Here is a 24,960-nt window from a genome sequence, read left to right on the forward strand (position 1 = left end):
AATTCATGCAAAAAAGAGTGTTAACTGAGCTTACTCAACTAATGAAGAAAAAGTTGGATGGTATCAGTGGTGACTAAGTTCACTCGGTTACCAAAGAATTTTTGCATGCTCACATTGTTAACCAAGTCTCTGTTGGTTAACATAGGAAAACAATTTAGAGCTAGTTTCTACCAAGCAAGGTCAACTAATGAAGGATTTTCTTATTTTAGCATGTGAATCTTAATTGTTTTATTTATTGACTCTAGCAAACTATGGTGATGAATATCAGTTATTCTAATTTGTATTTGAGTTGACTTGACAATTTGGAAGGTATAAATAAAAGGTCAAGTTGTGATTTCAAAGTGTGCAAGATGTATTGAATGAATTGCAAGGGATGAAGAGAGGAAGAAAATTTGAAGGATAAGTAGAATATCCTTGTGGTGTAGAAAAGCCATATTTGATCAAGAAGGATTAAGTACAAGCTAGAATAGAGATTGGTAATCAGCAATTTTATTGTGTCTCAATCAAATCATTTCATTGTTACTCTCTAACCATTGTAGCAGTGATCTAAAATCTCTTGAAAGAGTTTGTTTAACAACCATTTATAAATCCTCTAACAGGGTGGCAATTCCATCGAATTAAATTTCAAAACCTTTAACAAGGTCACTACTAATAGGGTGATTAAATCCTTTCATAGGGTCACACCTAATAGTGTGTTTTGTAACCTTTAATAGGGTTGGCTTATAATAGGGATCACTTTAGAAGAGTGAAAAATAGTAACTAGTTACATTGGTGGTTTTTCTCAAATTGGGTTTCCATGTTAAATCATAGTGCCATATGTGTTCATGTTATTTCTTTCATGCTTGCAATTAAGATTAAGTAATCACTAACAATATCTTAAGATCTACAAAGTTAACACATGTTGGAATTACAAGTGGAAAACATATACTTTTGAGAGAGAGGGGATGGGGGGTGAATTAGAAGTCCTAATATTTACCCATTAAAACTTTTAACATCAATCAATACATTCATTTACATAACAAAATAATATCTTAAGAAAATGCATTCACACAAACACTTGACACCTAATATAATCACCCAGAAACCCTCCAAATGAGAAGGTAAAACTGCGGTGCGGATGACACCCACAACATTTAACTATTGCAACAATAAATTTAACTTGTTAAGGTTACAAAGTTTGATTATGAATCATGGTTTGCCCTGTAAAAGATTTTCCCTGTCAAAGGCTTACAAAGGATTATTAGATCCCACCCTATTAAAGGATTGCACACCCTACAAGAAGTGTATCTATCTAAAGGATTTTGAACATCCACTTGGAATTTCACCTTGTTTAAGGATTTCACATTGACTCTTAAGTTAACCTTAGTCCAAAGGATTTCATGATGCTGCTATAGTTGTTAGAAAGTAACAGTAGAATGTTTCAATTTGGCAATTAACAATCTTGTATTATTGATTTTAGATCTCAATTCAATCCATCTTGATCCTCTCTAATCTGATATGAAAATGTTGTATCACTGATCCTTTGTTCTGCTAACCAATTCTGCAATTCTCTCCTTCTTCAAAGTCACCTTGAATGCCTTTGATTCAATTTACCCCTTTCTTGCTTCTATTCTTTGCTCATATACATCACATTCACTCTTGATTTCTATATTGAAATATGGGGCTTTGTCTTCCTTAAAAGGATTTTTGTGACTTAGGGTTAGGTATGAATCTATAGCTAAGATTTATCCTTTTTTTCAATTAACCATTCCAATTTTATGATTGGTTGCATGTTGATTGCATAGGAAAACCAAATAGATTTGATCTTATCTTCTTATCTTTGAGATCTATCCATAGGTTGGAATAAAAATAGTTTACATAGTTGTTTGTGCTATTACAAACAACTAGGTCCACTCTGTGTTACTCAACACTTGATAATACTAATGCTTGGCACTATCTATTGCTCACTTGGAACTTGAACTTTCTTGGCATATATTGTTCAATCGGCACTTGAACTTGCTTGGCATCTATTGTTCACTTGACACTTGAATTTTCTCGGCACTGTCTATTTGCTCAGCACTTGATTGACTTGGCACATGGGTGACTCAACACTCATTGCAACTTGACATGTATACATATTATACTCAGCATATATTGCTAGCTCAGCATTAACTTAGTAAATATCTTAAGTATGTTGGCACTCAATTATCAAAACCAATCTAAGATCAAAAATCTTCCCCTTTGACATGAGTGTCAAAAACACTTAACTATACATAACAAATGTAGTCTTCTCAAGTATAATATATTCACAGTTTGGCATATATACAAGATTTCAAAAATGTTTCAAAATTTTGTAATAGAATGTATACCTCAAATTTTTTTAACTCCCCCTGAGTTAACATCCCTTATCTATATCCAAAATATCTTCTCTTTTGAGTAGATTTGCCTCTTGCTAATACTCTTTTTCTTCAAAAATGTTGACACTCTTTGTCTATTTGATATGCTCTATTTTTACTTTGTTTGTTGTTTTCTCCCCATTAATTTTCTCTCCCATTTTCATAATTTTCTCCCCCTTTTTGACACTTAAGTCAAAAAGTCTATACATTGATTGTATATTTTTCTAGAAAATTCTTGTTGACTTCTATTACAATCTTTAGAGAAGTATCCCAATTGTCCATTACAACATCTAGGGATTTGATTTGGATGGTTGTCTCTACTGAAGATGAACTAGGTCATTCAAAGTTGAAAGATTAGGATCTTTCTTTAATACTATTTGAGCATAGGCTAGTTCTTTTTGTTGTATTTCCATGTGAGGGCCTAGGGAAGCTTGAATGTTGATCAACTTGGCTCTTGTGTTAGCCTCTTCTATTGTTAACACAACTAGTTCCTTTTGTGTGTGAAGCACTATATGGAAATGCTTCTCACTTTGAGTTGGGTTTTGTGGCAATTGCGTGACTGATATCTTTAGGTTTCTTTCCAGACTCAAAATCCTTTGGCTCATTTCTTGTGTGAAGAGTGTGGGATCACACAATTTTGTGTACAATGAGATTATATTCTCAAGTGCCTTCTTTACTTTTTCAATTTTTGTAACCATTTCTAGTTCTAATAGTTCTATTTCACTTGATATTTTCTCATTGACTTTGCCTTGAAATTTCTTTTCAAGCTATTCCATGAGTTTTACATTTGTATCCTAGTCTTTATTTATCACTTGTTCCACAATTTCTAGTAATTGTTTTAGTATGGGCTTGGATTCATCAGGTGTTTGCAATTTGAAGTCATTTTAAAAGATTTCTTTAATCTATGGAGTGCTTGCCTTTGTTTATACTCTTTCCTAAGTATTTCTTGTTTCATCTTTCTTTCTAATGCCTCTTGCATTATATTAATCTGCTCTAAGGTCATGGTTGCATAGTCATACATTGGTATCACTATTTATTCATCTAAATTTGGGTCACCATAGTGAAGTACCTTTGCAACCTTTGATGAGCTTGAGCCTAGTGTAGAAATCTAAAGTGGTATGGCATCAGTGCTTGGCTTCTAAAGGACTTCGGTAGGAGTACCAATTGTTGGTAGATTTACCAATGTCTATATGGCTTCTTGCTCCTTCTCTTTTGGGATGTCCTTATCTTCATCATATCTTCCTCGATCAATCATAATTATTTGTCTCGCACCTTGTGTTTGTGTTTCAAGTACAAATACCTCTGTCTATCCTACTTTATCATTTGTAGGCTCTCTTACTTTTGCAGTCTATTTCTATTGTTAAACCATAACAAATTTTATTGTAGTGTCAACCTTTGCAGATGTATCATTTGATGTGTGCACTAGAGGTTGGCCACTAGTAGCTTTAGGGATGACATAAGGTGGTTCTTGTATGTTCACCTTATCCCTAGTGATATCAGCTACTACTTTCTATAGTTCATCCACACTGACCAATATAGGATTATCGCACAATCTAGCTTGCAGTGTGGATTGGTCAAGGATCTTCTTTAGATCCTCTATAGTTAATGGATTGATGTTCTAAGCTAAGCTATAGGGAACATCTTTCACTATTATTGTGGCTTTAGGTGTGTTTGTGTCATGTGGAGGGCATAATGCTAGAAATTGTGTGTCTTACACACTCTGTTCTCTTTTTCACTTATCAACTATTGCCATTTCATCCTTTTTCTATTATGCCTCCTCCACTGTGGTATCTTCCTTTTCTTTCTTTGTTTCTTCTTCCCTTTTATCATCCTCTTCTTCTCCAATATTTTTTCCCTCAAAGTGATCGTCATCTCTTTCTTTAATAGTTGTCAATCTATTTATTAACTTCCACATTTCAATGGACTTATTGACAACATCCTCAATCTTGTTCTACAAAATGATAAAAGCTTTGTATTTGGGAGAAAATTTGCTACCATATTTTGTATTTTCTTTAATAATTTTCCCCCTTCTTAACTCTACCATCACTTGATCTAATACTATTTCTCTTATTTGTTTTTCAACATTTAGGCAATGATGCCATTTATTCTCAATAATTGCATGCAATTCTTTAAGCATTGTCTTGTCCAATTCAAGACGGGTGTACTTGAGTTTTTCCATCATGGCATACACTAATTCTTCTATCATATTCTGGTCTTCTCTACCAAGTTTACTAAATTCAATATTTCTTAATCCTAACAAATCTACATTGTCTTTAACATTATCACAAAGATTTTCAAGATTAGATTTTTGAGTGTAACTTACCACTTTGAACTGACTTGTGTCTTCTGACTTGGTCGTTTCATTATTAGTCTCTGGTTGTACAATGTATTTTCTTCTTAGATTCTTTTGCACAAGACCTTTCTATTTATTATCCTTTTTCTTCTTCTTTTCTTTCTCTTTGGCTTTTAGAGCAGTTGCCCTTGTACTACCTCTTGTTATTGGGGCTATAGGCTTTGTTGTGGTTGGTTTTGCTGCTTTCTTTCCCTTAGGTTGTGCAATAGATTGTGTCTTAGCCTTCCTCTTCTTTGGTTCTAATTTAGCTGGTGCTTCATGAGCTTCTTCTTCCTCAACACCTTCTTCTTCTTGATCGTCACCCCTACCTTGGGTTAAACAAAGAGGTTCTTGTCATTGCACCTCTTCTTCCTCTTCATATTCTTCTTCACCATCTTCATCATTTCTTGCACCTTCTCCAAACTTAGCTTTTAGCTTTCTCACCATTTTATCTTTTTTTTTCAAGGTTGAAGTTATTTTTAGTTCCATTTATACCTTAGACTTTACAACATCATAGTTACCAAAAAGTTTAGCTTACTTATCAATTTCTTCTATAAGTAGTGCAATGATAGTAGCTAATGCTTCATCAATGTTGATTTCATATCCTAGAGGCCTTAACCATCTGACTCTATGTATTGTATCCTAAATGTATGTACAATCAATGTCTATACGAGAAAAGATATCACTTTAATGTTTCTCTACTAAAGAAACGGGAATTCTTAACCATTGTTTCATGTACTTCTTACAATCTTAAAAATAACTAGTCATCACTAATTCAAAATTGTCTCCCATTTTTTCAATGTAATCATTTATTTGTGTAGCAACTGACCTATTGGTCTTCCATCCTAATTTTCAAAAATATGGGAACTCATTTTGTACATAGAAAAATATACGTACCAATATTGAACCAAATTTCCATTGAGCACTTTTAGACATCCTTATTGCTCCTAAGTTCTCTATTATCTATTGCATTTGAAGTTTTGGAAGATCATAAGTGTGATCTTTCTTCACAATCTTATAGCCTACATCTACTGCTATAGATGGAACACTATTTAGTCTTCTTGACTAATAGAATTTATGGGAAATGACTCTAATGGAAAAATCAAGAAGAGGGTCTATGATGGTGTCTATTGTCATTCTTCACTTGTTCCATTTAGCTCTAGTGTTTTTCTCAATAACCTCATGAGAATCGATCCTTAGGGTCTTGGGCCGATCTAGGATTGGGTAACTAGTAACCCTATGCACAATTTTCTTCATGATTTTGATGGGTCCACCCTCTAACCATAAGCATCCATCATGTCTTTTGCTAAGAACTATTTTGATCCACTCCATCTTGAAAATGGTGGGGAATTCTAGGGCATGGGTTAACCCCTTTCCTTCTACAATTTTGAACACTTTCTTCAACATTCTATTTTCACACAATTTATCATATGCCTAATGTATCTCCATGTCTCCAATCCTTCTAACCTTGTAGTTATAGCATTTGCTCATGTCTTGTACCATTATGACCTTAGACGGAATCATAGACAATGTGCCTGAAGGATCTTGTGTGTAGGTAATCTCTGGTATTGCTTTGAAATTGGGTTGTCTAACCTCATTACTAACCAATTGGACCTCAAATTTTTCTTTCTCCTTCACATTTATTGAACTAGAGGCCATATTTGTGAACTAGGATTTTAACAAATTTAAACCTACATAACTCAGCACTTGAAGAATACCTTTAAGATTAATGAACTAATGCTTGATCTCTATTATGATCCTTGCAAATGCTTTGAACTAGTTCATAGATTACTTCTTCACTCTTCTCACTCTTTCTCTAAATTTGAAATGACATGAAATGGGAAAAAATTGACATTATACCCTTCAAAACATCACATTTAATGCATGGTGCATATACAGCTATAAACTCAACTCCTATACGATTTATATTTTATTCAACATCCATTGAGATTTCCTTTCACTTGGTAGCTATTGATCTTACCTTTACTTGGTAGCTACTACTCACTCAGCTCCAACTAACTTTGGCTGATAACACAGCTCATACTAATATTTACTTGACATTTGAGGATAACTTTTCACACTCGGCACTAATGTGAAAATTTGAAGATTTGACTTTTGATTTTCTTTGTTTTCTTGCATCTTTATTCATGCAAATTTATCCTTTTTAGTACTAACTTATCTTGGAACTAATGTATGATAAAGGATTTAAAAATCAGTCCCACATACTTCCTTTTTACTTAGTTTGATGAGGTGTGACCACTTGACCTATTAGGTGAAGTGATCCCTCCATTTGATGTGTTGCTTCCATCTCTCTTCTTCCATGTTCTGTTCATCTCTCCTTTTATGTGTTCAACATCTACTTTGCCTTTTCCTTTAATGAACTTAGAATTAGGTACCTTTGACCTTGTTGGGCAATACTTGCTAATATGACCAGTCTTTAAATAGCTAAAGCATGTGGTTTGACTCAACCATTTGTTGTAGTTGCAACTAAAGTGTGTTCTTCTGCAGTTCTCAAGGATGTGTTCATACTCTTGACAATAGTGATAGCTTTTCCTTGTATTGTAGTCCCAATTATAGAAGTGTCCATGACTTCTTACCTTTTCTAGTTTGTCTACTGACCACATGGGCTTAGATCGGCACTCGAAGGCTCTATGTCCATACTTCCGATAGTTGTAATAGTAACCTTCAAATATTGGTGCACGCATGGTTCTTGTCTTGTATTCATGTGCCTGATGACCTTATTTATTGTATTTTTGATAGTGACCCATGTTTTTAGGTTTGTCATGCTATTTTTCATTCTTGCTCCTACACACATTAGCTATATGTCCCTTCTTACCACAAGAATGACAAGTGGGTTTGGAGTTCTTACCTTTTTCATTCCTCTCTTTAGCAATCTTGGATGATTTTCCCTCTTCAGTACTGGTATAACCTAGTCCTAATGTGTCATTTCTGGATCTAGGAGATTTCAATGGTTGCTCAAAGCACTTGATGGCTTCATTTGGCTTGTTGAAGCTCTCAATAATCTCTCTTTCTCTTCTTAGATCACTTTGTACTTGTTTATTCTACAACTTCAATGTGATGATCTCAATGTCTTTGACATTCAACTCATGATGAGCATTCATTAACTGGCTTAGGCTGTCCAATTGCATGTTAAAGATTCTAGCGAGCTCAATTGAATTCTCTCCTAGTCTATTGGCTAGGTTTCTATTGTCATCTTCTATCATGACCTTGTCTTCAATGGCTCTCTTCTTTTGTTTAGACACTTCACATAGCATCATGGCTTGTGATTCTTTCTTAATATTGATATTTCTAATCTCTTCTACTTGAGCTCTATTCTTCTCCATTAAATCTAGTATTGCTGCATCAAATTCATTTGAGTTTCCACTAGAAAAGAACTTGGTGGTGTCAATCTCTTTGTACTATATGTGTCATTTTCTGCCATGGAAATCTCCTTTCTTCTCTTTAAGGATTTTCTCGGTTCTTCTCTAGCTTCATCCAATGAATGCAGAATGAGTTGGTTCTCAATTCCTTGGTTCTCTATAATCTTTCCTAGTTTTTATATCCCCATCTCAAGATCTCTTCTTAGAACTTAGCTCTGATACCAATTGTTGGAATTACAAGTGGGAAACATATACTTTAAAGGGGTGGAAATTAGAAGTCCTAATCTTTAACCATTAAATCTTTTAACATTAATCAATACGTGCATTAACATAATGAAATAAAATGTAAAATAAATGCATTCACACAAACACTTGACACCAGATATGATCACCTAAAACCCTCCAAATGAGAAGGTAAAACTAGGGTGGAGATGCCACCCACAACTTTTAACTATTGTAGCAATAATTGTAACTTGTTAAGGTTACAAAGTTTGACCATGAACCATAGTTTGCCCTATGAAAGGCTTGCCCTATTAAAGGCTTACAAAGGACTATTAGATCCTAGCCTATTAAATGATTTCACACCCTACTAGAAGTGTACCTATCTAAAGCATTTTGAACATCCACTTGGAATATCACCATGTTAAAGGGTTTGACAATGGTTGTTAAGTCAGACTTAGTCCAAAGGATTTCATCCTACTAATACATTTGTTAGAAAGTAACGGTAGAATATTTTGATATAACTACCTATAATATTGTATTGCTGATTTTAGATCTCGATTCAGTCCATCTTGATCATTTTTGATCTAATATGAAAATGTTGTATCATTGATCATTTTTGCCACTTAACCATTCCAATTTTATGATTGGTTGCATGTTGAATGCATAGGAAAACCAAATATATTCGATCTTATCTTCTTATCTTTGAGATCTATCCATAAGTTAGCATAAAAATGGTTTTCATAGTTGTTTGTGCCGTTAAAAACAACTAGGTCCATTATGTGTTACTTGGCACTTGATAATACCGATGCTCGACACTATCTATTGTTTACTCAGCACTTGAATTTGTTGAGCACTTGATTGACTCGGTACATGAGTGACTTGACACTCATTGCAACTTGGCATCTATACATATTATACTTGGCATAAATTACTAGCCCAACATGAACTTAGTAAATATCTTTAGTGTGTTGACACTCAATTGTCAAAACTAATCTGAGATCAACAAACATATTCTACATTTACCGAGTTACAACATTTTGTATGTGTTTATCGAGCATTAGTAGTATTTAATTTTAAAATTGTAATTTTGTATTGACATCTAAGGGATATAATATTTATTTTAGTAGTAACTAATTCACCCCTCCCCTCTCAGTTACTCCTCTTATATTTCCAACAATTTGTATTAGAGCTTTTGGTGCTTACAGAGAAGGTTTCAAGAACCTAAGCTAAAGATCAAGATGTCTTACAAAAGAGAAACTCCAAAGCTGAACAAGGGAAACTTTGTAGCATTGAAAGGACTTATGAGGCTTCATCTGGCTACCATTAGTGATTCAAGTTGAAAATATCTTGATGAAGAATACAAAACTTGTACTAAAATATTATCTAGTGAAGATATTGTTGAGAAAAAGAACCATAATATCATGATGATTGATATTGCATCTACCCTTAGATATGCTAAATTTGATGACATAAAAGATTGTAAATCTACTTATGAAATGTGGAAAAAGCTAAATGATATCTATGGATGAGATGACAATATAAGTAGAGCCAAAGTAAAAAGCCTTAGAGAAAAATTTGATCAAATGAGAATGAGAGAAGATGAAAATGTCAATGCAAAAAGAATCAAGGCTAGTATAAATGCAATTAGATTTTCTAGAGGAGACATCAAAGAGGAAACTATTGTAAATAAAATTCTTAGAACTCTTCTTCCCATATATACAATCAAAGTATCTACTATTCAATAAAAGAGATGTGATCCAAATAACAAAATAGGCTTGGATGCCTTGGTAGGAAAACTAACAACTTTTGAACTAGAAAACTTTGACAACTATGTTCCTACTTCCAAGAATATTGAGTCCACATTTGAAGCTAAACTCTCACCCAAAGCAAAGGGCAAGAAAATAAAATACAATCAATCAGGAAGTGAGGAAGAAACTGAAGAAATTTTGTATTGTGATCTTGAAATTGTTGAAGCCCTACTTGCAAAGAAATATTCTAGTAGCAGAGGAAAGTACAAAGTTAAAATCCACCTAATTTGTTTTTCTTGTGAAGAAATTGGTCATATTGATGCTAGGTGTCCAAAAAAATAATGCAAGGATGAGAAGAAAAGTCACAAGTACAAAGTAAGAAAGAATTCAAAAGTCTCAAATTCTACAAAGACAAAGCTAAGAAAACTTATTTTATGGCTAAAGATTCTAATGGCAATGAAGATGAAATAGTGTATATTGATGTAAAAGATGAATTAGATGATGAAGGAGATAAGATGACAGTTATCTCTCATGTTAGTAAAAATGATACATGGATCATAGACAGTGGATGTTCTCACCATATGACTACAGATAAAACAAAGTTTGAACATTTTGAACACTAGATGGAGGTAGTGTAAGGTTTGGAAACAATGATCCTTATTGCATAAAAGGAAAAGGTCGTATCTTTTTAACCAATGAACTTGTTTTTGATAATGCCTATTGGGTTGAAGGACTAAAATATAATCTACTAAGTGTAGCACAACTAAACAATATTGGATTCAAGGAAGAATTCATGAATGGAAAGGAAAGACTATTGGATGACAAAGGGAATTTGATTGGATTAGGTAAGCAAACAAAAAGTAACATATTTTATCTTGATATTGGTGATTGCTCATGTTTTATTGCTCAAGTAGAAGAAAGTTTTTTATGGCACCGAAGATTATATCATAAAAATTTTGATAATATAGTTAATATAACCAAACTCAGAAGAGTAAGAGGTATCCCTAGTTTGAAGAAACCTAATGTTGGATTGAGCAGAAATTGCCAAATTGGTAAAATGGGAAAGACTAGTTTTAAGAGAAAAAACTATCAGTCAGAAGATGTCTTAGAAATTGTGCATACTAACTTATGTGGACCCATTGGAATAGAAAATGATAAATATTCTAGAATAATGATTCTGATGTATCTAAAAGAAAAATAAAATGCCTTTAAGAAATTCAAATAGTATCTGTCAATAGCAGAAAAAGAAACTAGAAAAAGATTGAAATGCTTAAGATTAGATGGAGGTGGTGAATTCATCTACAATGAATTCAATAATTTTTGCATTTAAAGAGGAATCAAAAGATAGGTATCAACCCCTGGTACACCTGAGCAGAATGGAATAGCTTAAGGAAGAAATAAATCCATCATGGATTGTGCAAGGACACTAATGATTGAAAAGAATGTTGCTATTGAATACTAGAAGGAAGCTATTAGCACCACAGTTCATAATTTGAACCAAGTTTAGTTGAAGAAGGACTCAGATAGAACTCCCCATGAACTATGGTATGGCTACAAACCCAATGTAAGTTACTTGAAAGTATTTGGCAGCAAATGTTATATCTAGAAAGAATCTAGAAAAGGAAAATTTGATGTAAAAGGTGATGAAGGTATATTTCTAGGATACTCCGATAGAAGTAAAGCATACAAATGTTTTAATTTGTTCACTCACAAGATTATAGAAAGTGCACATGTAAGAATTGATGAGTTTATAGAAAAGAGTGAAGAAGAGAACATAAAAGAACCTGAGGATTACAAAAGATTTGTTTACTATGAATTTGATACACTGCCAAACATATTTGATAGAAAGGAGAATTCATCTCCTGAGCTCCCCAAATCTCCAATAGTTACTAAATTGCAAGTAGTGCAAATTGAGTCATAGGGACTCGAGTCACATTCAGAGACTACCGAGCTAGTGCATACCAAGTCTGAAGAACTCAAGCCATAGATAGAAGGACCTAAGCCTAAAATTGATATTCAAAATGAAGATAATAGAATTCATTCAAAAGCCAAATAACCTGCAATAGCCAAATATCTTAGAACGCATCATGCACCTGATCAAATTATTGGAGACAAATCAGATGGAACAATGACAAGAAGTAAATTAAAAGAAGGTGTTAGGACTCTACTTGCATATGCAACTCATAGAGGATTAAAAGTATATCAGATGGATGTCAAATCTGCATTCTTGAATGTAATTCTTGATGAGGAAGTATACATTGAAAATTTGGAAATTTTTGGTGATCCTAGCAAAAGGGATATGGTCTACAAATTACACAAAGAATTATATGGTCTCAAACAAACTCCTAAAGCCTAGTATGAAAGTATGCATAACTATTTGAATTAGATTGGTTTTCAAAGAATAAATTATAACAGTAGTTTGTATATCAAGGAAGGACCAGATAAGAAGATTGTGTTGGTAGAAATATTTGTTGATGATACTCTATTTACAAGAAACACTAACCTATGCATAGAATTATTAGAAGAAATGAGTAAGGAATTTGAGATGTCCATGTTTGGTGAGATAAAATTCTTTTTTGGATTGCAGATACAAAAAAAAAAATGGTATCTATATCATTCAATCTAAGTATATAAAGGAGATACTAAGAAGTTTGGAATAGAGGATTCAAGACCAATTGGAACCCCCATGTGTCCTGGACATAAGCTTACAAAAAATGATGACTCCAAAGAAGTAGATTAGAACTTATATAGATCAAAGATTGGAAAATTATAGTACACAGTACATACAAGGCCTAATATTACCTTAGAAGTTGAGATAGTGGCAAGATTTTGAGCAAAACCCAAAGAAAACTACATGATGGCAATCAAAAGAATCATGAGATATCTTAAAGGTACTGAAGGTTATGGTTTATGGTACAAACTTGGAGGTAATTTGGCCTAAAAGGTGTTTATTGATGCTTTTTGGGCCAAAAGTCTTGATACAAAAAAATAACTAATGGTGGAGCATTCTTTCTTGGTAAAAGACTTGTATCTTGGACTAGCAAGAAGCAATATTGCACATCCCAATCCACAGCAGAAGTAGAGTATGTGGTAGCCGTAGTAAACTATTCTAACATTATTTGGTTGAAACAATTGTTGGAAGGAATGAATGTTGAAATCAAAGAGCTAGTAGAAATGTATTGTGATAACACAAGTGCAATCAACATATGCAAGAATCCAGTAATGCATTCCGAAACAAAGCGCATTGCTATAAAATGTCACTTTGTAAGGGAATTAGTACAGGATAAAGAAATTAGATTGGAATATGTGAATACGAAAGAATAGATTGTAGACATATTCACCAAGTTATTACCCAAGTATGCATTCTTGTATCTAAGAGGTAAGCTAGGGTCATTCCCCTATCTGAAGCTCACTAAATAAATTTTAGTGATGCATTGACACAAACCAAGTTGAAGATCAATCAGTTGATGTAGCATAGTTAAGAGCATATCATAGATGTAAGAATACTCAAGGTACATTGATACTGATTTTTCATTTGTTGTCTTTTGTGTGTGTTGTCAAAGAGGGAGAATTTTACTATCATATCTCTCAGAAATTTTTTCATTCCAAGAAGGTGAAGTTAGTCTAAGAGGGAAAATTCTACAAGAGGGAGAAATTCTACAAAGGAACATCAAAAAAGACTAATCCTGGTAGAAGATTGTTGCAAACGGAAGCTTATTGATAGAGGAAGTCTTGTTCTCAAAATTTCATTGTTCTATGACATGTTGTGCTGCCATCAATGCCAAAGAGGGAGATTGTTGGATATAATTGATTTATTATGTGTTGTCTTTGATGTTACACAAATGTCATATTTGTTGATAGATGGTGTCTACCAAATTCACTTGGGCATTGAAGGAATTCATGTAAAAAAGAGTGTTAACTGAACTCACTCGGCTAATGAAGGAAAAGTTGGATGGTATCAGTGGTGACTAAGTTTACTCAGTTACCAAAGAATTTTTACATGTTCATAGTGTTAACCGAGTCTTTCTTGGTTAAAATAGGAAATCACTTCAAAGTTAGTTTCTATTGAGCAGGCTTGACTAACGACTAATTTTCTTATTTTGGCATGTAAAGCTTAATTATTTTATTTATTGATTCTTGCTAACTATGGCGATGAATATTAGTTATTCTAATTTGTATTTGAGCTGAATTGAAAAATTGGAAGGTATAAGCAATAGGTCAAATTGTGATTTCAAAGTGTGCAAGTTGTATTAAATGAATTGTAAGGGATGAAGAAAGGAAGTGAATTTGAAGGATAAGAAGAATATCCTTGTCATGTAGAAAAACCATATTCAATCAAGAAGGATTAATTACAAGCCAGAATAGAGATTTGTAATCAGCAATTTAGTTGTGTCTCAATCAGGTCATTTCATTGTTACTCTCTAACCATTGTAGCAGTGATCTAAGATCTCTTGACAGAGTTGGTTTAACATCCATTTGTAAATCCTCTAACAAGGTGGCAATTCTATTGAATTGTTTCAAGACCTCTAAAGGCCACTCCTAATAGGGTGATTAAATTCTTTAATAGGGTCATACATAATAGTGTGTTTTGTAACTTGTAAGAAGGTTGGTTCCTAATAGGGCTCACTTTAGAAGAGTGAAAAATAGTAGCTAGTTATATTGGTTTTTTTCTCAAATTGTGTTTTGACGTTAAATTGTGGTGCCATATGTGGTCATGTTATTTATTTCATTCTTGCAATTAAGATTAAGTAATCACTGACAATATCTTAAGATCTACTAAGTTAACACATTCTGCATTTACCAGGTTATAACATTTTTCTATGTGTTTACTAAGCATCAACAGTATTTAGTTTTTAGATTGTAATAATCTAAGGGATCTAAGATTTATTTTAGTAGTAACTAATTCACCCCTCCTCTCTTAGTTACTCATCTTATATTTCTAACACAAACAACAAGTCCAATATTATTTTGATCTAGTGATTACAACCTCACTACAATCCATAATCCTTTATAGCTCAATACCGCCACAGGAAGCAATTTTTGCATCACACACTATGAAAAACGCCTTACCCTAATCTCTTTTATTCAAGTATTTTTACCACTTTAGAGTTATAATTCTTCAAATTCAAGGAGGAGCCAGTGCGAATATGTAGCGAGTTTTCAAGGGAAGCCCTTTCTAAACCTTCAGGATGTTATTTTCTATGTGATTATGCAGTATATATCACCCTGGAGGATCACTTCTAAGTATTACATTATTATCACTTCTCCCTTCTTAATCACTTCTGAAACTTGGACCACATTTCCTTCCCATATAATTAACCAAATATAATACTATAGTGAAACAAATAAAATATATTAATGAATTTAAAAATTAAATTGACATACAACTCAATTCATCAAATTCGGTGACCTTAATAATCAATCCAGATGAGTAAATTTTACTAATTTCACGTTTATATTATTCTATATAATATTTTTATGTTCATATCTATTGATTAAAAAATGTTGACATAAATTAGTTTCAAATAGAATGAAGAAAAAATAAAATTTCTTTACAATAAATTGAAATAATTAACCAAATACAATACTATATTAAAATATAAACTTAACTATATTCCAATTCCAATTTTGTACAACCAAACAAGGGAGTAACATATTCCAATCAAATACCAGGCGAACTAAAAAAGAATGGGATTGCTCTTTTCCATTCCCATTCCTCATTTCCATTCCTATTCCAATTTTCCATTCTAATTTTCTATTCCTATGCCGACAAACAAACGGACCTTAAACACTAACAAAGAGACAAATCTATTGATGGACTCATTAAACACATTTCATAAGATGCCAAGATGAAGAAATATTTTTCTCTATTGATGAACTCGTGATACACATTTCATAAGATGCCAAGATCAAGGAATATTTGACGATGCCCACGCTTTATATATATATATATATATATATATATATATATATATATATATATATATATATATATATATATATATATATAGTCATCGAAATTGGAAACGTCTCGGATGTTTCTAGCAAGAATAGATTCTCACACCTATATAAATATCCATCAATCACATTTCAGGATAACATAACAATTTGTCCTTTCATTTCTTTAATGGAGGAAAGACTAAAATCAGCAAGATGGAATCCATAAGTGAGAGATATAATGAGGGACGAAACACGATATTGATTATAGGAGACACAGGATACCTCGGTAAGTATTGTCAATTATTGTTAGTTGGAAAGCTATTATTTTTGACCCGAAAATAGCAGTAGTATTTATGGGTAGCTTGGACTGCTGTTCGTCCTTATCTATGAATAGCAGTAGTATTTATGGGTGGTTTGGACAGCTATTTTTTCACTTGCCAAGAATTAGTAAATGGTTATTATTTACTAATTTTAGAGATTCCCTTTTGGACACCTTGCAACCAATTCTATTATTGGCTGTCAAGTTGTCTTAATCTCAGCTATTGGTTTGATTTAATCTTGGTCGTTGGTTTACCAATAGGAGTAGTATAAAAAGGGGTCATTGGGTCATTTGGAAAAAGAAGTTTTTGGGAGTTTTTTTTGGAGAAACGTTTGCAGTGTTAGCAAACAGTCTTGCAGTGTTAGCAAGGGCGCAGTGTTAGTGTGGGGATAGTAGTGGAGAATATCAGCGGGAGAAATTAGGAGGTTGTCAGAGTTCTACCAGTGAGAGGAAAGGAATTTTGTATCTCTTGATTTGCTGAAGTTTAATATAATTCCTCATCTGTAGAACTGGTTTTCCCTTAGGGGTTTTTCCAGGGTAAATTTGTCCAAAAATATTATGTTCATTGTGTTGTGCATTTCTTTCCGTATTTTATAAGTGAAGTTGCAGTTGTGTTATTTTTTAATATTAGCTGGGAATTTGTTTTCAGTAGTTTAATAATCATTTATGATAGGAGATTAATAATCGGTGACTACAATAGTTGATTTTTCACATGGTATCAGAGCATTGTTAAGGGTAGAAGAGTTTTGCCCTAGGAAATAAATTTCGATCTCTTTAGATTTATTATTGCTTTAAACCCTTGAGATGGCTTCAGCTGGTTTGAGAGATCAGGATAGATTGGATGATGCCTCAAATTTTGGTGTCTGGAAGGCCAAAATTTCTTTATTGTTGGAAGAGAATGGTATCAAGGATTATGATACCAGTGGTGTACCTGTACCAACGGATGCAACACAGCTTGTAGCATATAGGAAGGACAATGCCAAAGGGAGGAGGATTACCCTTGATGGTGTCAAGGATCATATTGTTCCACATATATCAGAGTTAGATACAACAAAGAAGATGTGGGACATCATTCTAAATCTGTACCAGAATGCTACCACCAACAGGAAGTTGATTCTCAAATAGAAGCTAAAGAATACCCGGATGAATTAGGGAGAAGATGTCACAAGTTACCTCGCCAGGCTTAGACTTGTCAAGGATGAGTTAGCAGCTATTGGAGATAGCCCTAATGATGATGAGCTAGTGAGAATAGCCCTAAATGGGTTTACTAAACAATGGAGTGTCTTTGTTCAAGTTGTTAGTGGACGAGATACTTTACTGAGTTGGGATCAACTATGGACTGATTTCACTCAAGAGGAATTTAGACTAAGTCCTGTCAATGGGGCCAACAAGAGTCAGAAAAATGAGGTGGAACAAGAGAACATTTTCCTAGTGGGTAAAGGGAAAGCAAAGAAGGGATCTAGCAAAGGATCAAATTCAAAAAGTGAAAAGAAGAAGAAGGACCTTTCTAAGGTCAAATGCTTTGGATGTCACGAGTTTGGCCACTATGTCAGTGATTGCCCAGAGGGGAAAAAGGGTAAGAAGCAGGTGGCAACTTTAGCAAGTGCAGAAGAACTATCTAGCAGAATGAAACATGAGTTTGCACTCATAGCTTGTATGGTTAGCTCAACCTCACAGTGTGTTTGGTATGTAGATAGTGGGGCGTCATTTCATATGACAGGAGTTAGAGAGTACTTCTCCAGTTACAAGGAGGAGGAAACCAACATCTAGATTTCTATGGGAAACTTGTCCAAACTCAACCCTATTGAGAAAGGGACTGTTCAGTTTTAGAGGGAGAATGAAAAGATAATTCTACTTCATGATGTGTTATATGTGCCAGGCTTAGGTATGAATTTGATTTCTGTATTCGTTCTTCAGGATAGGGGGTATAATGTACTCTTTAGAGGAACACATGTGTTGATTAAGCACAAGGATTGGAAATCACCCATAACTATTGGAGTTAGGAGTGGTCACCTTTATAGATTGCAGTTTGATACTCCTAAGGCACTTATGAGCAACAATAATCCTAGAGATCTTGGAGAGCTATAGCATAGGAGGATGCGCCATATTCATCATGGAGCACTTAGATTGCTTCATGAGACCATGACAGGTGTTCCAGAGGTGAGCACAGAGCATGACAATGTATGTAAGGGATCTGTGTTGGGGAAGTTTGCGAAAGCATCTTTTCCAAGGAGTGACACCAGATCTAAGGGTGTTCTTGATCTAGTACATTCAGATGTTTGTGGACCAATGTCGATGAAATGTCTCAGAGGATATGAGTACTATGTTACTTTTATTGATGATTTCTCTAGAAAGACCTGGATATACTTCTTGAAGACTAAGGATGAGGTTTTTAGTCGATTTCAAGAGTTCAAGGCTCTTGTGGAGAACTTGACAAGAAAGAAGATAAAGGTTCTTCGGTCAGACAATGGAGGCGAGTACAAAAGAAATGTCTTCTAGGAGTTCTGCACTAGAGAAGGAATCAAGAGAGAATGGATTGTTCCTTACAATCCACAGCAGAATGGAGTTGCTGAGAGGAAGAATTGTTCTATATCAGAGGCAGCAAGAGCTATGCTACATGACCAGGACATGCCCCGTTACTTATGGGCAGAGGCATGTAATACAACAGTCTACATTCATAATAGAGTTCTGCACAAGGTGCTAGGGAAGATGACACCAGAGGAGGCTTTCACAGGGAAGAAGCTAGATGTTAGTCACTTCAGGATATTCGAGAGTTTTGCATATTGTCATATTCCTGGAGATACATGTACAAAGTTAGATCAGACTGCAGAGAGGGTGTACTTTGTTGGATACAATGAGACCTCAAAGGCATATAGGATTTTCATTCCAGGGACTAAAAGAATTATTGTCAGACGAGATGTCAAGTTTATGGAGGACAAGGCATTCAGGAGATCCAGGGATTTGCTAGTAGATGATCAGAGTGAGCAGCCAATAGAAGTTCCAAGACCAAGTCAAGGGCAGCAAAGCTCAAGTACAGTTACCAATATGAGTGTAGACTCAGTTAGTGAAGATTCATAGAGTATGGAGCAACAGATGCAACAGAAAATACATCTAGAAGACTTAGAGGTTAACATTTCATCCTCTACAGTTGGCAGCAGGAACCATGTGATTCTAGATACACAAAGGGATACTCAAGAGTTTGTGAGAGCTCCTAGGAAGAGTACTAGACAGCGAAGACAACCAGCCAAGTTCAATGACTATGTGGCATTAGTTAGTCAGTTGGTAGATAGTAAGCCTTCTAGCTATCAAGAAGTTGCAGAACATCAGGTATGGCAAGATGCTATGGTTGAGGAATATTTTTCAATAATGCAGAATGATGTGTGGGAGGTAGTACCTAGACCAACAGATAGGGCTGTAGTTGGATCACGCTGGATCTATAAGATAAAGTACAGTGCAGATGGTAGCATCGAGAAATACAAGGCTAGGTTCATGGTAAAGGGGTTCTCTTAGAAGGAGGGAATAGACTATAACGAGACATTTGCTCCAGTTGCTAGGTATACTTCTATATGAGCTATAATCTCACTTGCAACATAGATGGGATGGAAAATCCATCAAATGGATGTCAAGACAACATTCTTCAATGGTGAGTTGAAGGAGGAGGTATACATAGAACAACCAGAAGGCTTTGTAGCACACAACAAAGAGACCCACGTGTGCAAATTGAAGAAAGCATTGTACGGACTCAAGCAGGCTCCTAGAACATGGTATGAGCGCATTGATACATACTTGTAGAAAATGGGCTTTGTGAAGAGTGAAGCAGATGCTAACCTCTACTACATGATTTTTGGGGGTGAGATTCTCATTCTTGTTCTTTATGTGGATGACCTATATCTTATAGGTTCACTAGGGCTCATAGTGGATTGCAAGAGGAACCTTGCAGAAGAGTTCGAGATGAAGGATTTAGGACTTATGCACTACTTTCTAGGCATGGAAGTGTGGCAGACAGATGGGGAGATTTTCCGTGGTCAAGGGGAATATTGCATTGAAATCTTGAAAAAATTTGGGATGGAGGATTGCAAAGCCATGTCTACACCCATGATCACGAATTAGAGGAAGGTAGATACAACTAAGGAGAAGGATGTAGATCCCACTTTATATAGACAGTTGATTGGTTCGCTTATGTATTTGGTCAACACTAGACCAGATATAGCATTTGCAATAAACTCTCTTAGTCAGTTCATGGTTGAACCAAAGAGAATGCATTGGTTAGCGGCTAAGCATGTGCTACATTACTTGCGTGGTACAGTCGATTATGGGATCAGATATGTTCAAGGTGAAGGTATCAGGTTGATAGGCTATATTGACGCAGATTGGGTAGGAAGTACAACAAACAAAAGGAACACTTCAGGGTGTTGTTTCAGCTTGCGATCAGGAGTTTTATCTTGGTTCAATAGGAAGCAAAAGTCTGTGGCTCTAAGTTCAGCAGAAGCAGAATACATAGTAGCTAGCATGGCAACATGTGAAGCTATATGGCTTCGAAAGTTGTTAGTAGTCTTGTTTGGTTAGAAGGTTGAGACTACTATGATACATTGTGACAATCAGAGTTGCACCAAGTTGTTTGAGAAACCAGTGTTTCATGATAGGTCTAAACATATAGATATAAGATATCACTTCATCAGAGATTGTGTACAAAGGGGAGTTGTTCGACTACAATACATACCTATAGATGAGCAGGTAGCAAACATTCTGACGAAGGCTTTGGGAAAGGCCAAATTTATCTTCTTCAGAGATAAGATGGGTGTCTTGCAGAACAGCTTCCTCGCTAACAAGGAGTGTTAATTATTGTTAGTTGGACAGCTGTTATTTCTGACCCAAAAATAGCAGTAGTATTTATGGGTAGCTTGGATAGTTGTTCGTCCTTATCTATGAATAGTAGTAGTATTTATGGGTGGTTTGGACAGCTATTTGTCCACTTGCCAAGAATTAGTAAATGGTTATTATTTACTAATTTTAGAGATTCCCTTTTGGACACCTTGCAACCAATTCTATTATTGGCTGTCAAGTTGTCTTAATCTCAGCCGTTGGTTTGATTTAATCTCGGTCATTGGTTTACCAAAAGGAGTAGTATAAAAATGGGTCATTGGGTCATTTGGAAAAAGAAGTTTTTGGGAGTTTTTCTTGGAGAAACGTTTGCAGTGTTAGCAAACAGTCTTGCAGTGTTAGCAAGGGCGCAGTATTAGCATGGGGATAGCAGTGGGGAATATCAGCAGGAGAAATTAGGAGGTTGTTGGAGTTCTGCCAGTGAGAGGCAAGGAATTTTGTATCTCTTGATTTGCTGAAGTTTAATATAATTCCTCATCTGTAGAACTAGTTTTCTCTTAGGAGTTTTTCCAGGGACAATTTGTCCAAAAATATTGTGTTCATTGTGTTGCGCATTTCTTTCCGTATTTTATAAGTGAAGTTGCAGTTGTGTTATTTTTCAATATTAGCTGGGAATTTGTTTTCAGCAGTTTAATAATCATTTATGATAGGAGATTATAATCAGTGACTGCAATAGTTGATTTTTCACAAATATATGGCGAAAGTTAGTGTTCTGCTTGGTTACCCTACTTATGTTCTTGTAAGGCCACAATCTCTTAATCCTAATTCCTCCAAAGCCGGCAAACTTCAAGAGTTGAGAGATATGGGTGTTCTTACACTTCAGGTAAGTTATATAATCTAGCTACAAAATTCTTGTTCCCCTTGTCTCTGTGGAAGCTTCCCATTGATTCTCATTGGGTTTTATATACAGGGGTCTCTAGATGATCACGAAAGCCTAGTGAATGCATTTAGACAAGTAGATATCGTTATATCCTCTCTTGCAATTCCTCAACATAAGGATCAGCTCAATATCATAAGGGCCATCAAAGAAGTTGGGAACATAAAGGTATGAAGCAGTTTTTCAAAGCTTGTATATTCTGTATTTATTTCAGATGCATAGAACAAATATCTTATTCGACTATTCCTTGTTGTGGAATTAGAGATTTCTCCCATCCGAGTTTGGCAACGATGTAGATAGGGTCAATGGTCTCCCTCCCTTTCAGAGGGTTTGCGATGATAAAAAGACAATCCACAGGGCCATTGAACAATCGGGGATTCCATATTCCTTCATTTCTGCCAACGCTTTTGCAGCTTATTTTGTCGATTATTTTGTCCATCCTCGGCAAAATCCTCAATTGGATGAAGTTGTCATTTATGGCGATGGACTCAGAAAAGGTATATTATATCAATTGGGTTTCAATTAATACAAAATGTGAAAGGAATCACGGAGGGGTAATGGAAAATATCAATATGACCATGATTATAATATACATAGGTTGTATTTAACCCAGTGGGAAATAGAGTTGACAGGTGATTTGGATCTTTTGGAGCGGTTTTGAATGTAGAGGACGACGTTGCAGCTTTTATGATTATGGTTGCAAAAGACCCAAGCACAGAAAACAGGCCTGTGATTTACAGGCCGCCAAGGAACATAATTAGCCAGAGCGAGCTTGTGTCACTTTGGGAAACCAAAACAGGGACCAGTTTTAAAAGAGTTTACTTGTCTGAATCTGAGACGATCAATCTCTCACAGAGTAACTTTCTAATTTTTTAACCATCTGAGTTTTTTCCGTCTATCATACAAGAACCATCATCGTTACTGACATAACACAATACTTGATTGCAGCTCTGCCTCATCCTGATAACATTCCAGTTTGTGTTCTGCATAACATGACGAACTTTGAATTAGGAGAAGATGATCTTGAGGTTTCAACGCTCTATCCAGACTACAAATACATTCCTATTGACGTCTTGCTTGACGCATCAATCAATGCTCCCCGCGAGACAAAGCTTACTTCCTTTGCCTGAATCTATAATTGTTATTAACCAGTACACATGTTTGAAATCTTACGAGATGCCAGAGGCCCACTGTTTTTTTGGCGACCTTAGCAGAAAAGCACAGTATAAATGTGGTTTTTATCCAATAGAGTACTATCTATCTTGTCTAGACCAGTCATTTAATTTGGTCAAGTGTGTTTCATTTGGCGGATAGATGTTCCCTCCATGGAAATAACGTTTTAAAGGAAAATGATGTTTTCACAAAGATGATAGTGTGAGTAAAAGAATAATAACAAGAGCTCTGTTAAGCTCTAGTCCATTATTGTGTAAGAAAGTAACAGTATGAAGAATTACAACTTAATTACTTGAAGGGAAGAAAGTTCAACGGAAGTATTTGTCCAAATAGTAAAAAGTTAAAAGATAAATGTTAAATTGAATATTGTGTTGGATAAGTGTTCAGACATTGTCCATTGTATAATGGAAATCTTGAAAGTAGCCAATCTCTGTTTAGAAAAATTATAGTCAGTACCGACCAAACTAAAATGACAGTGAAACCAAATGAAATGGTGCATTTTTAAATTATTAATCTCAAATCGACCACTGCCAACATTTCAAATTTCAGTAGTGGACTTTTTCATTAGAGGAGATGGCAAAAGCAAAGGTAGAAAGAAAAAGTTTTCAAGTTAATAAATAAGGTAGGAAGGCCATTTCCATGCTTAACTACTTGCTAATATTGGTAAGCATCTAGATTAAAAATAGACTTGTTTTATTCATTTCTTTCATATTAATCAATCTCTTCAAGTACGTACTTTTGAATAGTCATGAAATCTGAAGATTTTACATCAAACGTATAAATCTGAAAATAAAAAAAATGAAACTCTTAAAACTGCTGATAATGTAGGCCCAATATTTTTGAGCCAGTGTTTTTGTGCTTCTGCAGTAAAACTTTCAGACTTGATTGTTTTTTAATATTCTAGATATAATGTGGTCCTATCCATTATAAGATAATAAATGTGAAGAATTATGGATGACATTCTATTGAAATCTTTGCCAAGTAAATTTTTAGGTATGTTTCCTCTTCTGACCTCATATCTTAAGTTACAAGCTAAAATGTTTTATTTCAACCTTTTTTTGAAAAAACATTAGTAATATTTATTAGATATGTAGATATTACATTTGTATGACAAATCATGCTTTATTGAGCTGTAACATTGTTGCATGCTCATTGTTTTTTAAATATGTTTACTAAAGCTATAGTTTCTAGACACATGCTAGACATGCATAAACTATTTGTCATGTTACTACCTTATTTCCTTTGGTTTTGTTATTCTAAAAAGAGTAATTGAAGTTTTCCCTTGATGCAAGACACCATGAAAACTGGTGCTTTGTTCATTGTAAGCACTGGTACTACCCATCGATGTGTTGAATGAAACAACCATGCCACTAAAATGCCTAGTAGTAGAGGCTGATAGGAAATAAAAGATTATAGATTTTAGTATTATCTATAGCTCATATGAAGAAAAAGAAATTAAAACAATAACATGGCTAGGCTAAAGGAGCACCTCAGTTTTGTAAATATTTAGTTATTTTTGGCAAAAAGGGTCATGAAAGACATTATTTATTTACAAAATATTTTTCTTAACTTTCTAATTTGACACAAAGAAAACTGAGATCAAATTTCTAAACTTGAAATTTAAAAGAAAACTTGGTATAATTTAAAGATATCATAAAAGCAAATAAAGAAACTAAATTAATCTTCTTAATGGAAACACAAAGCATAAATTTG

The 24,960-nt window shown here is 34.5% G+C and overlaps 1 protein-coding gene across 1 annotated transcript; it reads left to right on the plus strand.

The window, feature by feature from the left end:
• Positions 1 to 16,210: 16,210 nt before the first annotated feature.
• On the plus strand, positions 16,211 to 23,290 carry LOC149546632 (isoeugenol synthase 1-like). The gene is made up of 6 exons (XM_089794637.1): positions 16,211 to 16,284; positions 21,885 to 22,020; positions 22,108 to 22,242; positions 22,337 to 22,571; positions 22,727 to 22,930; positions 23,023 to 23,290. The coding sequence occupies exons 1-6, from the start codon at positions 16,211 to 16,213 to the stop codon at positions 23,202 to 23,204; spliced, it is 966 nt and encodes a 321-aa protein (XP_089650763.1). The 3' UTR covers positions 23,205 to 23,290.
• Positions 23,291 to 24,960: the final 1,670 nt, after the last annotated feature.

Source organism: Cupressus sempervirens, chromosome 7 (genome assembly GCF_028749045.1).
Source record: "Cupressus sempervirens isolate cs-2001-9-10 chromosome 7, ASM2874904v1, whole genome shotgun sequence".
In the NCBI taxonomy this organism is placed as follows: Eukaryota; Viridiplantae; Streptophyta; class Pinopsida; order Cupressales; family Cupressaceae; genus Cupressus; species Cupressus sempervirens.